Genomic DNA, 13,576 nt, shown 5'->3' with positions numbered 1-13,576 from the left:
AAATAAGAAAATAAGAGCCAGATGTGATGGCATATGCCTTAGGCCCAGCAGTCAGGAGGTAGAGGTAGAAGCACCACTTTTGAGTTCAAGGTCAGCCTGGGTTAGAGCAAAACCCTACCTTAAAAAAAAAAAAAAAAAAGAATAAGAAAATACTCAAAAATAAAATGTAATCCTGCCCAGATCTTCACATCCAGGAAATAGTAAAAGATATAGCACAAAAATTTCATCAAGGGCTGGAGAGATGGCTTAGCAGCTAAGGGTTTGCCTGTGAAGCCTGAGGACCCCGGTTCAAGGCTCGATTCCCCAGGACCCACCTTAGCCAGATGCACAAGGAGGCGCACGCGTCTGGAGCTCGTTTGCAGTGGCTGGAGGCCCAGGCGTGCCCATTCTCTCTCTCTCTCTCTCTCTCTCTCTCTCTCTCTATCTATCTGCCTCTCTCTGTCATTCTCAAATAAATAAATAAAAACGAACAATTTTTTTTTTTTTTAAATTTCATCAAAACCTGGATTCTCCAGCTAGAAAGATGGCTCAGTTTTTGAAAGCACTTCCTTGCAAAGAAAACCTAACGACCTGGGTTTGATTCCCGAGTACCCACATAATGCAAGATGCATCATGTGTCTGGAGTTTGTTTGCCCTGGCAGGTCCATTCTCTATCTGCTTCTTTCTCTCTCAAATAAATAAATAAATAAATAAATAAGAATTCAGGCTACAAAAATGGCTCAGAGCTTAATGGTGTTTGTTTGCAAAGCCTAACTACCTAGGTTTGATTCCCCTCTATAAAGCCAGATACATAAAGGGGCACATGCATCTGGAGTTCGTGCACCAAGAGGCCCTGGTAAGCCCATTCTCCTCTCTCTCTCTTTTTAATTAAACAAACAAACAAACCCATATTCTCATCAAATTTAAATGCACAGGGAGAAGAGCAATGATTTCTGGCTTAAATTCACAGACTGACAGGCCTGCACTTTTACATGATACATCATAGGATTTTTTTTTTGCTTTAAATATAGCATAAGGCTAAAACAATGAAAACAACTGAAAGCTTGTTCATATTTCCAGGGGATTTCCTGTGAATGATGGCACCAACAGAAAAAGCTATGACAGAGATGGGGTTACCAGCAGAGAAAGCCAAGCTGCTAAAACCCCAGGAAAAGCTCCTGGCTAGAATCTGAGGATGACATATGGCAGCAAGAAGAAATACAACTAAAAACGGGTAATCAAGTATTTGTAATTACCTCAAAATGGAATGTCTATAAAGAAATATACTAGTCAACTGGAAGAAATAGAGCCAAAGGGGAATATAGTGGTTTGATTATAAATATCCCCCATACCCCCAAGTATTTTTGATAAAGCTTCCTACTCAGAAAGTAAGCAGAGCCTTTCTAGAGCCACTGGAGGAAGGGGATCCTGAGTGTAGCTAACAGTGTATTTAGACTCAGCTGCAGTTCTAATCTCCAATGGGTATATAAGGAAGTGAGCTACTTTCTCCCACCATGATGAAGCTTCCCCTGGAAACTGTTTAAAACTGCAATAAACCCTTTCCTCCCATAAGCTGCCTTCTGGTCAGATGTTTGTCCTAGGATTGAGAAAGGTTAACTCCAACAATGTTCTACTACCTCTCCAAGGAAATGTGCTTTATGACATTTCAGTGGCTACCATGTACATGAGACTGTCTTTTAAAATATATATATTTTTTATTGCTAGTGTTAAAATCTGCCAGATGTGGCAGCACATGCCTTTATCAGCACTAGGGAGGCTGAAGTAGGAGGATCACTGAATTTGAGATCAACCTAAGGCCAGATGAGACCCTATCTTGAAAAAAAAAAAAGTTAAAATCAGATTCATTTCAAGTATTTGTTAAGAAAATAAAAAGAACTTTTACCTCTTGTTTTCCATCCAAACTGGTAAGCAATACTGGTCGACCTATACATATGTTTGCAGACTTCATAGTGCTAAGCCCAAGATGAACAAGGGAATTCTGGAATGTCTTAGGAACTTTGGCATCTACTATAAAAGAAGAAAAACATTTATTTTAATACTATTTTATAACTGATATCTACGCATGCTTTCTTTCAGAGTGAAACCTTCCTAATTACTTACTGGCAGTGTATACGTATTAACTACAAATCATTAACTAAAAGAAGAAATCTAATTTTGTTAAGAACTAAGAACACAGGGGCTAGGGTTAAAGCTCAGTGGTAAAGCACTTGCTTAGCATGTCTCTGGGCTCCAACCCCAATACCTCTAAAAACAAACAAAACAACCCAAGGTATAAGAGTCTCTAAGCTTTCTGTAGTACAAGTTGTAAGTTAGCTACTAATATTCAAAAACTTCAACTGAGAACTGGCACATTTAAATGACCCCCCAAGGTATATTTTCACCTCTGATCCACTTGCCCCAGGATTTAAAAACCATTCCAAAGTACCTCTCTGTTAATGTAAATTCCCACCCAAAAGCCTTTCCCAGTACAACATTTTTTTAAACTATTTTACTTATTTAGATATTTATTTGAGAGAGGCATATAAGAGATACATGACTAGGCATATATCCAAAGGACTCATCTCATTTCCTTAGAAGTACATGCTCAACCATGTTTATTGCTGCTCAATTTATAATAGCTGGGAAATGGAACCAGCCTAGAAGTCCCTCAACAGATGAGTGGATAATGAAGATGTGGTACATTTATACAATGGAGTTCTACTCAGCGGTAAGGAAAAATGAAGTTATGAAATTTGCAGAAAAATGGATGGACCTGGAAAGTATTATACTAAGTCAGGTAACCCAGGCCCAGAAAGCCAAGCGCCACATGTTCTCTCTCATATGTGGATCCTAGCTACAGATGACTGGGCTTCTGCGTGAGAATGAAAATACTTAGTAGCAGAGGCCAGTAAGTTGAAAAGGAGACATAAAGGGTGGAGAAAGGAAGGGAGGAGGATACTTAATAGGTTGATATTGTATATATGTAATTACAATGATTGTAATGGGGAGGTAATATGATGGAGAATGGAATTTCAAACGGGAAAGTGTGGGGGTGGGGAGGGAGGGAATTACCATGGGATATATTTTATAATCATGAAAAATGTTAATAAAAATTTAAAAAAAAAAAAAAAAGAGATACATGAGAGAAAGAGAGGATTGCTATGCCAGGGCCTCTAGCCCTCTAGATGTATGCACCATCTAGTTTACATAGGTACTGGGGAATGGAATCTGGGTCCTTAGGCTTCTCAAGAAAGTGCCTTAACTGCTAAGCCATCTCTCTAGTCCATAATGCATCATTTTCTAGTTAAGCTGTACATAAAATTCCCTTCACCAGGCCCCATTTGTCCAGCACTTTAAAAAGTATTGGCAACATGCACTTTTCCCATTAACTACTTTTACATTTGGTGAGTTTACTTCTTAAAGATAGTAAAGACAATTCCAAACAGCCAACTTTTATTCCCCCAGCTAAAAGAATGTTACTGTTTATGATGTAATATCTTATATCTGTATTTGTGATCTACAGGTATCATTTTGTTTAACAAATTATTATGCAATAATAATAAAAATAAGGGGACTTCCGGTTAAGATGGCGGCGTAGGTACCACGCCAAAGCAGCCTAGGGGGGAAAAAAAGACCAAAAAAACTCAGCAAAATATACACTTTTACTAAAAAGTGAGGTGTATAGGAAATTGAAGCAGCAGCGGAGAAGTTGAAGAGATCCAGAGCATCCAGAGCCTGCACAGGCCGGCAAAAGCGGCTCCGTCAGCTCGGCCAACCACAGCAGCAGCAGCACACCAGAAAGCTGCCAGGGTCGGCTTAAGCCGCAGGAAAAGTCAGGTGCAGGAGCATCCCCATACACCAGCGCTCTCCGCACCTCAGGAAACATGAAGGGAGAGCAGCAGTGAGCAACGGAGGACCAGACCACGAGGCAGAAGAACTGTTGAGCAGCGAGAGAACCAGAGCAGCTGCGGCTACCTCCCCTCCACCACTGCCTGAGTCCAACTCCCACCAACAGAGCAGCGGTCCCAGGACCCAGCTACACCAACTTGAGGCGACAGCAGGACCCAAGCAGGAGCAGAGTTCGGCAGCAACATCAGTAGCTACGACACCGACACCGGTAACAGCGGCCCCAACAGTAAGTAGCAGCTATAGTCGCGGCAGCAGCAGCAGACCCAGCAGCAGCAGCAGACCCAGGAGTGGCAGCAGCAGCAGACCCAGCAGCAGCAGCTTCTGTGGGAGCAGCGGTAGTGGACACAGCAGCAGCAGCTTCAGCAGCAGTGGTGGGTCCAGCAGTGGCAGCTACAGCAGCAGCAGAGGCAGCAGCAGTGGTGGGCCCAGCAGCAGCAGCTTGAGCAGCAGCGGGTACAGACCGAGCAGCGGCAGCTTGAGCAGCAGTTCCAGCAGCAGGGGTGCTGATCTGCAGGGCCACACTTGCCAGGCTCGGTTTGCCGCGCAGGAAAAGCCAGTGCCCAGCTCCAAAAACCAGAACAGCAGCCCGACGACCCAGGCAGCAACTTAACTGAGACCAACATCATCCAAGGTAACTGGGATTGCACCAGGGAAGGGTCTCACTTGGTGGCAAGCTGACTTGGATCCCTCAACAGACCAGAAATCTTAACCTCTTTGTTGATAGAGGATCTGGTCGTTATAATAACTACTCTTGCATACATACTTGGGGCTGGTTTTGATTGAATGTGTACAGTGTTTAGTTAAACTTTAGAATCTACCTGTATTTTATTCCACTCAGCCTGCTTGAATACTCCAATAGCAGGGAAACTCAACCCCGAAGAACATCTTTGTAGATACTCTGAAAGTCTTAAGAGGCACACCTAACACCTTAAGCTTCTACCCTGAAAATATATTACATCAAATCAATTGATACAGCTAAGAATACCCAGCTAGGTAGAAAATCCAAGCTTTAACTTAATCCAAGATGCAAAAATATATACATTATAACACAAGAAACACTAAAAAGCAAGATGATATAAATCCACCTAAAAGTATTAATGCATCAGAAATGTCCTCAAGTGAGAACGAGTTACAAGAAATGCCTGACAAAGAGTTCAAAAGAATGATTATAAATAAGTTCAAAGAGGTCAAAGAACAAATCAAAAGAAACAAAGAAGAAATCAAAGAGGAAATCAAAGGAATCAAAGAAAACGCAGGACAACAATTTAATGAAAAAAAGAAGGCAATACAAGACATAAATAAGGAAATAGAAATAATAAAGAAAAACCAGTCAGAATTACTAGCAATGAAGAACACAGTTAATGAAATAAAAAACTCTGTAGAAAATCTCACTAGTAGGATGGATGAGGGAGAGGACAGAATATATAAGCTAGAAGACCAGGTGGCAGATATAATACAGGCCAACAAAGAGAAAGACAAGTTTATACAAAAGTATGAGTGGGAATGTCAAGATATTCGGGACACTACGAAAAGATCAAATATAAGAATTCAGGGAATAGTAGGAGAAGAATTCCACTCCAAAGACATAGTAGGCGTCTTCAACAAAATCATAGAAGAAAATTTCCCCCAAATTGGGAAAGAGGTGCCAATGCAGATACGGGAAGCCTTTAGAACCCCAGCCAGACAAAATCCAGAAAGAACCTCTCCTCGCCATATTATAATCAAACTTCCAAACACACACACCAAAGAAAAAATATTGAAAGCAGTTAGAGAGAAAAATCAAGTTACCTACAAAAGCAAGCCCATCAGGATTACAGCAGATTATTCAACACAAACTTTTAAAGCCAGAAGGGCTTGGAGTGATATATTCCAAGTTCTGAAAGATAACAACTGTCAACCAAGGTTACTTTATCCTGTAAAGTTATCCATTCAAATAGACGGAGAAATAAGGACATTCCATGACAAAAGCAGGAAAAGGGAGTATTTGAAGACAAAACCAGCTCTACAGAAAATACTTGATAGAATCCTCCATGCTGAAGAAAAGGAAAAGCATACATATAAGAAACCTGGAAAATATAAGCAATACTCAAATACTAGTTAACTGAAGAGAGCACAGGTAGAACCGGAACAAAAAAAAAAAAAAAAAGGCAAACATAAATACACACCTTTCAATAATATCTCTTAATATCAATGGCCTCAATACCCCAACAAAAAGACAGATTTGCAGACTGGGTTAAAAAGCAGGATCCTACAATTTGTTGTCTCCAAGAAACTCACCTCTCTACAAAGGACAGACATTATCTTAGGGTGAAAGGTTGGAAGACGGTGATTCAAGCAAATGGGCGTAGAAAACAAGCAGGGGTTGCTATCCTAATATCTGACAAGGTAGATTTTACTCCAACGTTAGTCAAGAAAGATAAGGAAGGTCACTTTATATTGATTAAGGGCACACTCCAACAGGAGGACATTACAACCCTAACATATATGCACCTAACATGGGGGCTCCCAAATTCGTCAAACAAACACTATTAGAACTAAGGTCACAGATAACACCAAACACAGTGGTGGTGGGTGACTTTAACACCCCAGTCTTATCAATTGACAGGTCAACCTGGGTAAAATAAACAGAGAAGCAATTGCAGTAAATGAGGTCATAGAAGGAATAGACCTAACAGATATATACAGGACATTTCATCCAAAAGCTGCAGAATATACATTCTTTTCAGCAGCACATGGAACATTCTCTAAAATAGACCATATATTAGGACACAAAGCAAATCTTAACAAATTCAGGAAAATTGAAATAATTCCTTGCATCCTATCTGACCACAATGAAATTAACTACAAATCAGTAGCAAGAAAGGTTATAGAGCATACACAAAATCATGGAAACTAAACAATACACTACTAAATGATGAATGGGTCAATGAAGAAAAATCAAGAAAGAAATCAAAAAATTTATAGTCAAATGATAATGAGAACACAATATACCATAATCTCCGGGATACAATGAAGGCAGTTCTAAGAGGTAAATTTATAGCCTTAAGTGCCTATATTAAGAAATTAGAAAGGTCGCAAGTAAACGACCTAATGCTTCACCTTAAAGCCTTGGAAAAAGAAGAACAAGGCAAACCAAAAATCAGTAGACGGGAAGCAATAATAAAGATTAGGGCAGAAATTAATGAAATAGAAACAAAAAGAACAATCCAAAGAATTAATGAAACAAAGAGTTGGTTCTTTGAAAGGATAAACAAGATTGATAAACCCTTAGCAAATGTGACCCAAAGAAAGAGAGAAGAGACACAAATTAATAAAATCAGAGATGAGCAAGGAAACATCACAACAGATTCCAGAGAAATTCAAAACATCATAGGGACATACTATAAAAGCATATACTCCACAAAGTATGAAAATCTGAAAGAAATGGATGATTTCCTTGATCTATATGACCTACCTAAATTAAATCAAAATGAGATTATTCACTTAAATAGACCTATAACAAACATGGAGATCCGAACAGTTATCAATAATCTCCCAAATAAAAAAAGCCCAGGCCCGGATGGATTCACTGCTGAATTTTACCAGACTTTTAAGGAAGAGCTAACACCATTGCTTCTTAAACTTTTCCAGGAAATAGAAAAAGAAGGAATTCTACCAAACACCTTCTATGAGGACAGCATCACCCTGATACCAAAACCAGGCAAAGATAGAACAAAAAAAGAAAATTACAGACCAATCTCCCTCATGAACATAGATGCAAAAATTCTCAACAAAATATTGGCAAACAGAATACAAGAGTATATCAAAAAGATCATTCACACTGACAAAGTAGGCTTTACCCCAGAGATGCAGGAATGGTTCAACACACGCAAATCTATAAATGTAATACATTACATAAACGGTTTGAATCACATGATCACATGATCATCTCATGAGACTCAGAGAAAGCATTTGACAAAATCCAACATCCCTTCATGATAAAAGTCCTACAGAGACTGGGAATAGAAGGTACATATCTCAATATAATAAAGGCTATTTATGACAAGCCTACAGCCAACATATTACTAAATGGGGAAAAACTGGAAGCTTTCCCACTAAAATCAGGAACAAGACAAGGGTGTCCACTGTCCCCACTTTTATTTAATATAGTTTTGGAAGTCTTAGCCATAGCAATAAGGCAAGAGATACACATAAAAGGTAAACAAATTGGAAAGGAAGCAATCAAGTTATCATTATTTGCAGATGACATGATTCTATACATAAAGGACCCTAAAGACTCTACTAGCAAACTGTTAGAGCTGATCAAAACCTACAGCAATGTAGCAGGATACAAAATAAATACACAGAAATCAGTAGCCTTCATATATGCTAACAACAAACACACAGAAAATGAAATCAGAGAATCACTCCCATTCACAGTTGCATCAAAAAAAAAAAAAAAGTACCTTGGAATAAACCTAACCAAGGAAGTAAGGAATCTCTACAATGAGAACTTTAAAACACTCATGCGATAAATTGCAGAAGACACTAGAAAGTGGAGAAACATCCCTTGTTCCTGGATTGGAAGAATCAATATTGTGTAAATGGCAATCTTACCTAAAGTAATCTACACGTTTAATGCAATCCCTATCAAAATTCCAAAGGCTTTCTTCATGGAAATAGAAAAAACAATCCAAAAATTCATTTGGAATCACAAAAAACCTCGAATATCTAAATTAATACTGAGCAACAAAAATGAGGCTGGTGATATCACCATACCTGATTTTAACCTATACTACAGAGCCATAGTAACAAAAACAGCATGGTACTGGCACAAAAACAGACATGTAGATCATTGGAACAGAATAGAGGACCCAGATGTAAGCCCAAATAGCTATAGACACCTGATATTCGATAAAAATGCCAAAAATACTCATTGAAGAGACAGCCTCTTCAGCAAATGGTGTTGGGAAAACTGGATATATATCTGATGAAGGATGAAAATAGATTCTTCTCTCTCGCCATGCACAAGAATTAAGTCCAAATGGATTAAAGACCTTAACATCAGACTGGAAACTCTGAAACTGCTAGAGGAAAAAGTAGGGGAAACCCTTCAACATACTGGTCGTGGCAAAGACTTTCTGAATACAACCCCAATTGCTCAGGCAATAAAACCACAGATTAACCACTGGGACCTCATAAAATTACAAAGATTTTGCACCTGCAAAGGACACAGTGAATAAAGCAAAGAGGCATACCTACAGAATGGGAAAAAAATCTTCGCCAGCTTTATATCTGATAGAGGATTAATATCTAGGATATACAAAGAACTCAAAAAGTTAACTAATAAGGAATCAAACAAGCCAATCAAAAAATGGGCTAAGGAGCTAAATAGAGAGTTATCAAAGGAAGAAATACGAATGGCATATAAGCACCTAAAAAAATGTTCTACGTCACTAGTCATCAGGGAAATGCAGATTAAAACTATATTGAGATTCCATTTCAATCCTGTCAGATTGGCCACCATCATGAAAACAAATGATCATAAATGTTGGCGGGGATGTGGAAAATAGGAACCCTTCTACACTGCTGGTGGGAATGCAATCTGGTCCAGCCATTGTGGAAAACAGTGTGGAGGTTCCTAAAACAGCAAAAGATTGGTCCACCATATGACCCAGCTATAGCACTCCTAGGCATATATCCAAAGGACTCATCTCATTTCCTTAGAAGTACGTGCTCAACCATGTTTATTGCTGCTCAATATATAATAGCCGGGAAATGGAACCAGCCTAGATGTCCCTCAACTGATGAGTGGATAATGAAGATGTGGCACATTTATACAATGGAGTTCTACTCAGCAGTAAGAAAAATGAAGTTATGAAATTTGCAGAAAAATGGATGGACCTGAAATGGATTATACTAAGTGAGGTAACCAGGCCCAGAAAGCTAAGCGCCACATGTTCTCCCTCATATGTGGATCCTAGCTACCGATGATTGGGCCTCTTCTTGAGAAGGAAAATACTTAGTAGCAGAGGCCAGTAAGTTGAAAAGGAGACATAAAGGGAAGAGAAAGGAAGGGAGGAGGATACTTAATAGGTTGATATTGTATATATGTAATTACAATGATTGTAATGGGGAGGTAATATGATGGAGAATGGAATTTCAAATGGGAAAGTGTGGGGGTGGGGAAGGAGGGAATTACTATGGGATATAGTTTGTAATCATTGAAAATGTTAATAAAAATTTTAAAAAAAGAAAACAAAGAGCATATCAAAAACAATAAAAGCAAAATTTCCATAAATAAATAAATAAAAATAAAAATAAAAAAACTTTATCAGAGAAAATGAAGGCCCAAGAGATGGCTTAATGGTTACAGCACTTGCCTGAGAAGCCTAAGGACTCAGGTTCAATTCCACAGTACCCATGTAAGCCAGATGCACAAGCATCTGAAATTCATTTGCAGTGGCTAGAGGCTCTGTGACACCCATATTCTCATTCATGCTCTCTCCTCTTTCTCTCCTTCCCCCCCCTTTCTCTCTCTCTCTCTCTCTCTCTCTCTAATAAATATAAGTATTTGATAAAAGAAAACAGCTGGTCATAGCAGCACATGCCTTTAATCCCAGCAGTCAGGAGGCAGAGGTAGGAGGATCACTGTGAGTTCAATGCCACTATGAAAATTCCAGGTCTTCCTGGGCTAGAGCAAAACCCCACCTCGAAAAACCCCAAAAAGGAAAGTGTTTGAGAAACCCTAGTGTAAAAGACAAGTGAATCAAGTCAAAAATTGTAGGAATTACAAAAACAGATCCAAAATTGAAGATGACTCGGACAGTAAACTCTTAACAATAGATGTACTTGACAAAGAAAAAATTTAGAGAAAAACAATTTAGGAATAGGAATTGAGGAAGTTTTTTCTCCTCTTGTTGGCAGCACTAGACATGTTGCCAATCTTAAAGACAGGCTGTTTGCAAAGCAGTTCTAAAAAATATTTAAAGTCGGGCATGGTGGTACATGCCTTTAATCCCAGTACTCAGGAGGCAGAGGTAGGAGGACTGCCATGTGTTCGAGGCCACCCTGAGACTACATAGTGAATTCCAGGTCAGCCTGGGCCTAAGTGAGACCATACCTCAAAAAAACAAAAAAGAAAAAGCAATAAAGAAGGAAAGCAGAGATGGCTTAGTGGTTAAGGCACTTGCCTGCAAAGCCAAAGGACCCAGGTTCAATTCGCCAGTACCCACATAAGGGAGATACATAAGGGCATGCATGTACCTGGAGTTGTTTGCAATGACTGCAAGCTCTGGTGTACCCATTCTCTTTCTACCTGTCTCTTTCTCTCAAATAAAACATTTTAAAAAGGGCTGGAGAGATGGCTTAGCAGAAGGCATTTGTTTGCCAGTATTGCCAAAGGACCCAGGTTCAATTCCCCAGGATCCACATTAGCCAGATGCACAAAGGACGCACATGCTGGGGTTCATTTGCAGTGGCTGGAGGGCCTGGCACATCCATTTTCTCTCTCTCTCTTTCTGTCAAAGAAATAAATTAAATATTTTTTTTAAATACATAAGAAGGGCTGGAGAGATGGCTTAACAGTTGCGTTTGCCTGCAAAGCCAAAGGATGCCGGTTAGATTCTCCATGACCCAAGTAAGCCAGATGCACAAGGGGGCTCATGTGCCTGGAGTTTGTTTGCAGTTGAGGCCCTGGCGGGCCCATTCTCTCCCCATCCCCTTTTTCCTTCTCAAATAAATAAATAAATAAATAAATAAAATATTTTAAAACAGAAAAAGAAAAAACAGGGATGGACAGATGGCTTAGCAGTTAAGGCACTTGCCTTCAAAGCCTAAGAACTGATGACTCTCCAGGTCCACATAAGCCAGACAAAAGGTGATGTAAGGCCTCAAGGTCACATATACACATAAGGTGGTGCATGCGTCTAGAGTTTAATTACAGTGGCTGGAGGCCTTAGTGCACCAATTCTCATTCTCTCTCTCTCTCTCTCATTTAAGAAAGAAAAAAAAAGGATAGACTTTTGTTGGCCAGTTGGGCCTGTTATGTGCATGCCCTCTAGTTAACACAAGAGCTGTAACAAGTGGGCCCTGAAGAGTAATGTCTGTTTTGTAGCATTAAAAAATGCTAATGGGATTCCTAGTCCCGGGCTTGCCTCAAAAAAAACAAAGAAAAGCAGAAAAGAGAAAAGGCAATAAAGTAGCCAGACTGGTGGTACAGTCTTTAATCCCAGCACTCTGGAGGCAGAGGTAGGAGGATCACTTTGAGTTCTAGGCCACCCTGACACTACATAGTGAATTCCAGGTCAGCCAGGGCTAGAGAAAGACCCTACCTGGAAAAAACAAAATAAAATAAAGACATGGAGAAAAATTTGAAAAGTTTGATGACAAAACAAAGTGTTTTGAGGAAGAAATGATCAACAATGATAAAACCTACCGGGGACATCTACTGGATTTGCCAACGTGGCCATAACCTGAGACTCTTGCAAGGCAGTGTCCATAAAATGAGGTTGGATGGAAGTCGACTTTAAGCAGTGAGTGATGAGTGGCCATTTCATTTCAGTGTGGCAATGAAAAAGTGAACAGTGGTGACAAGAAGAAAAGGTGAAGGCTAAAGAGATGGCTTAGCGGTTAAGGCGTTTGCCTGCGAAGCCTAAGGATTCCATTAGCATTTTTAATGCTACAAAACGGACATTACTCTTCACTGCCCACTTGTCACAGTTCTGTGTTAACTAGAGGGCATGCAGGTAACAGGCCCAACGGGCCAACATAGTGTGCAATTAGTAACAATGAACTCCGAACCTGCGCGAAGGGGAAGAGTCCACCGTGCGTCATGAAAGTCGTCTCTCGGGGAGGGGGGGCTGGCTGTGCACACTTGCCGAGTCTGGCACTTAGCTTTGGAAAGGGGCCGTACCCTGCGCTCGTTAGGCAGCACCAATCTGAAAGCGAGACGGACTGCTTGCAGCGCTGTATTAAAATTCGGAGCACTGCTAAGGGAAGCTGTAGACACTGTAGTAAGCCGCGCCGCCTCGCGCAGGCTTCTCCCGCGGCTCCCAGGCGTGTCACGCCCACGGGCAAACGCCGCGCACCTCCCCTGCGGTGCGGCACCGTCCTCGGCCTCGGGGCTTCTCCGCACACCACTTACCCCTCTCTAGGAAGTTGGTCACCACCAGAGTCCCCGCGGCCGCCGCCACGTCCGGCCCGGCCGGAGTTTGGGCCCTCGCTCGCAAGCACGCACTAGAGGCCAAAGGCGAGCCACTTTCCATGCTTTCCTTCGACCGCTTTCGGTTCTTCTTTGACGACATGACCGCAAACTGCCAGAGGAAAGTAGCAGCAAAGCCGGCTCAATATGCGCGCGCCTGCGAAAGACGACTTCCGGGGTAGAGGTCAGCCAGGGTTGGCGTGCTACCGTAATATCCCAAGTGAAGTGCAACACACTTGCGAGTGCGGAGAAATAAATGTCCTTACACCCCACAGAGTTTTAAATGTTTGCTGCCCCTTTAGATTATAAATACCTGAAAGTTGCGCGTGTCTGCCTAATCCCTGTGCAAACGCTGGTTTCAAAAAGAAAGCGTTTTAAGCTCCTCGCTTTCCTGGAGCTAGTGCATTACGGGAGAGCTGGTGAAGGGAGGAGCCTCGGGCGAGAAGAGGCGGAGCTAGGAGAGGAGGGGTGGAACGAAAACATGCACACGAATGGAGCGGGGCTACG

The 13,576-nt window shown here is 40.9% G+C and overlaps 1 protein-coding gene across 3 annotated transcripts in view; it reads right to left on the bottom strand.

Annotated features, from left to right (window-relative positions):
• The window catches only part of Spata5 (spermatogenesis associated 5), a 257,900-nt gene extending 244,685 nt beyond the window's left edge, over nucleotides 1-13,215 (bottom strand). For 2 of the 3 annotated variants that reach the window (XM_004667022.2, XM_045131630.1), the window contains exons 1-2: nucleotides 13,013-13,215; nucleotides 1,883-2,007 (exon numbers count right to left, since the gene is read on the bottom strand). In XM_004667022.2, coding sequence (XP_004667079.1) covers nucleotides 1,883-2,007; nucleotides 13,013-13,172 — 285 coding nt within the window. In that variant the 5' untranslated portion in view covers nucleotides 13,173-13,215. The remainder of the gene's footprint in view (nucleotides 1-1,882; nucleotides 2,008-13,012) is intronic. The other variant, XM_004667023.2, reaches the window with a different exon arrangement.
• Nucleotides 13,216-13,576: the final 361 nt, after the last annotated feature.

This window comes from Jaculus jaculus, chromosome 12 (assembly GCF_020740685.1).
Source record: "Jaculus jaculus isolate mJacJac1 chromosome 12, mJacJac1.mat.Y.cur, whole genome shotgun sequence".
In the NCBI taxonomy this organism is placed as follows: domain Eukaryota; kingdom Metazoa; phylum Chordata; class Mammalia; order Rodentia; family Dipodidae; genus Jaculus; species Jaculus jaculus.
Note: the sequence above shows the minus strand (reverse complement) of the source record. Positions and strands in the feature narration are given on the sequence as shown.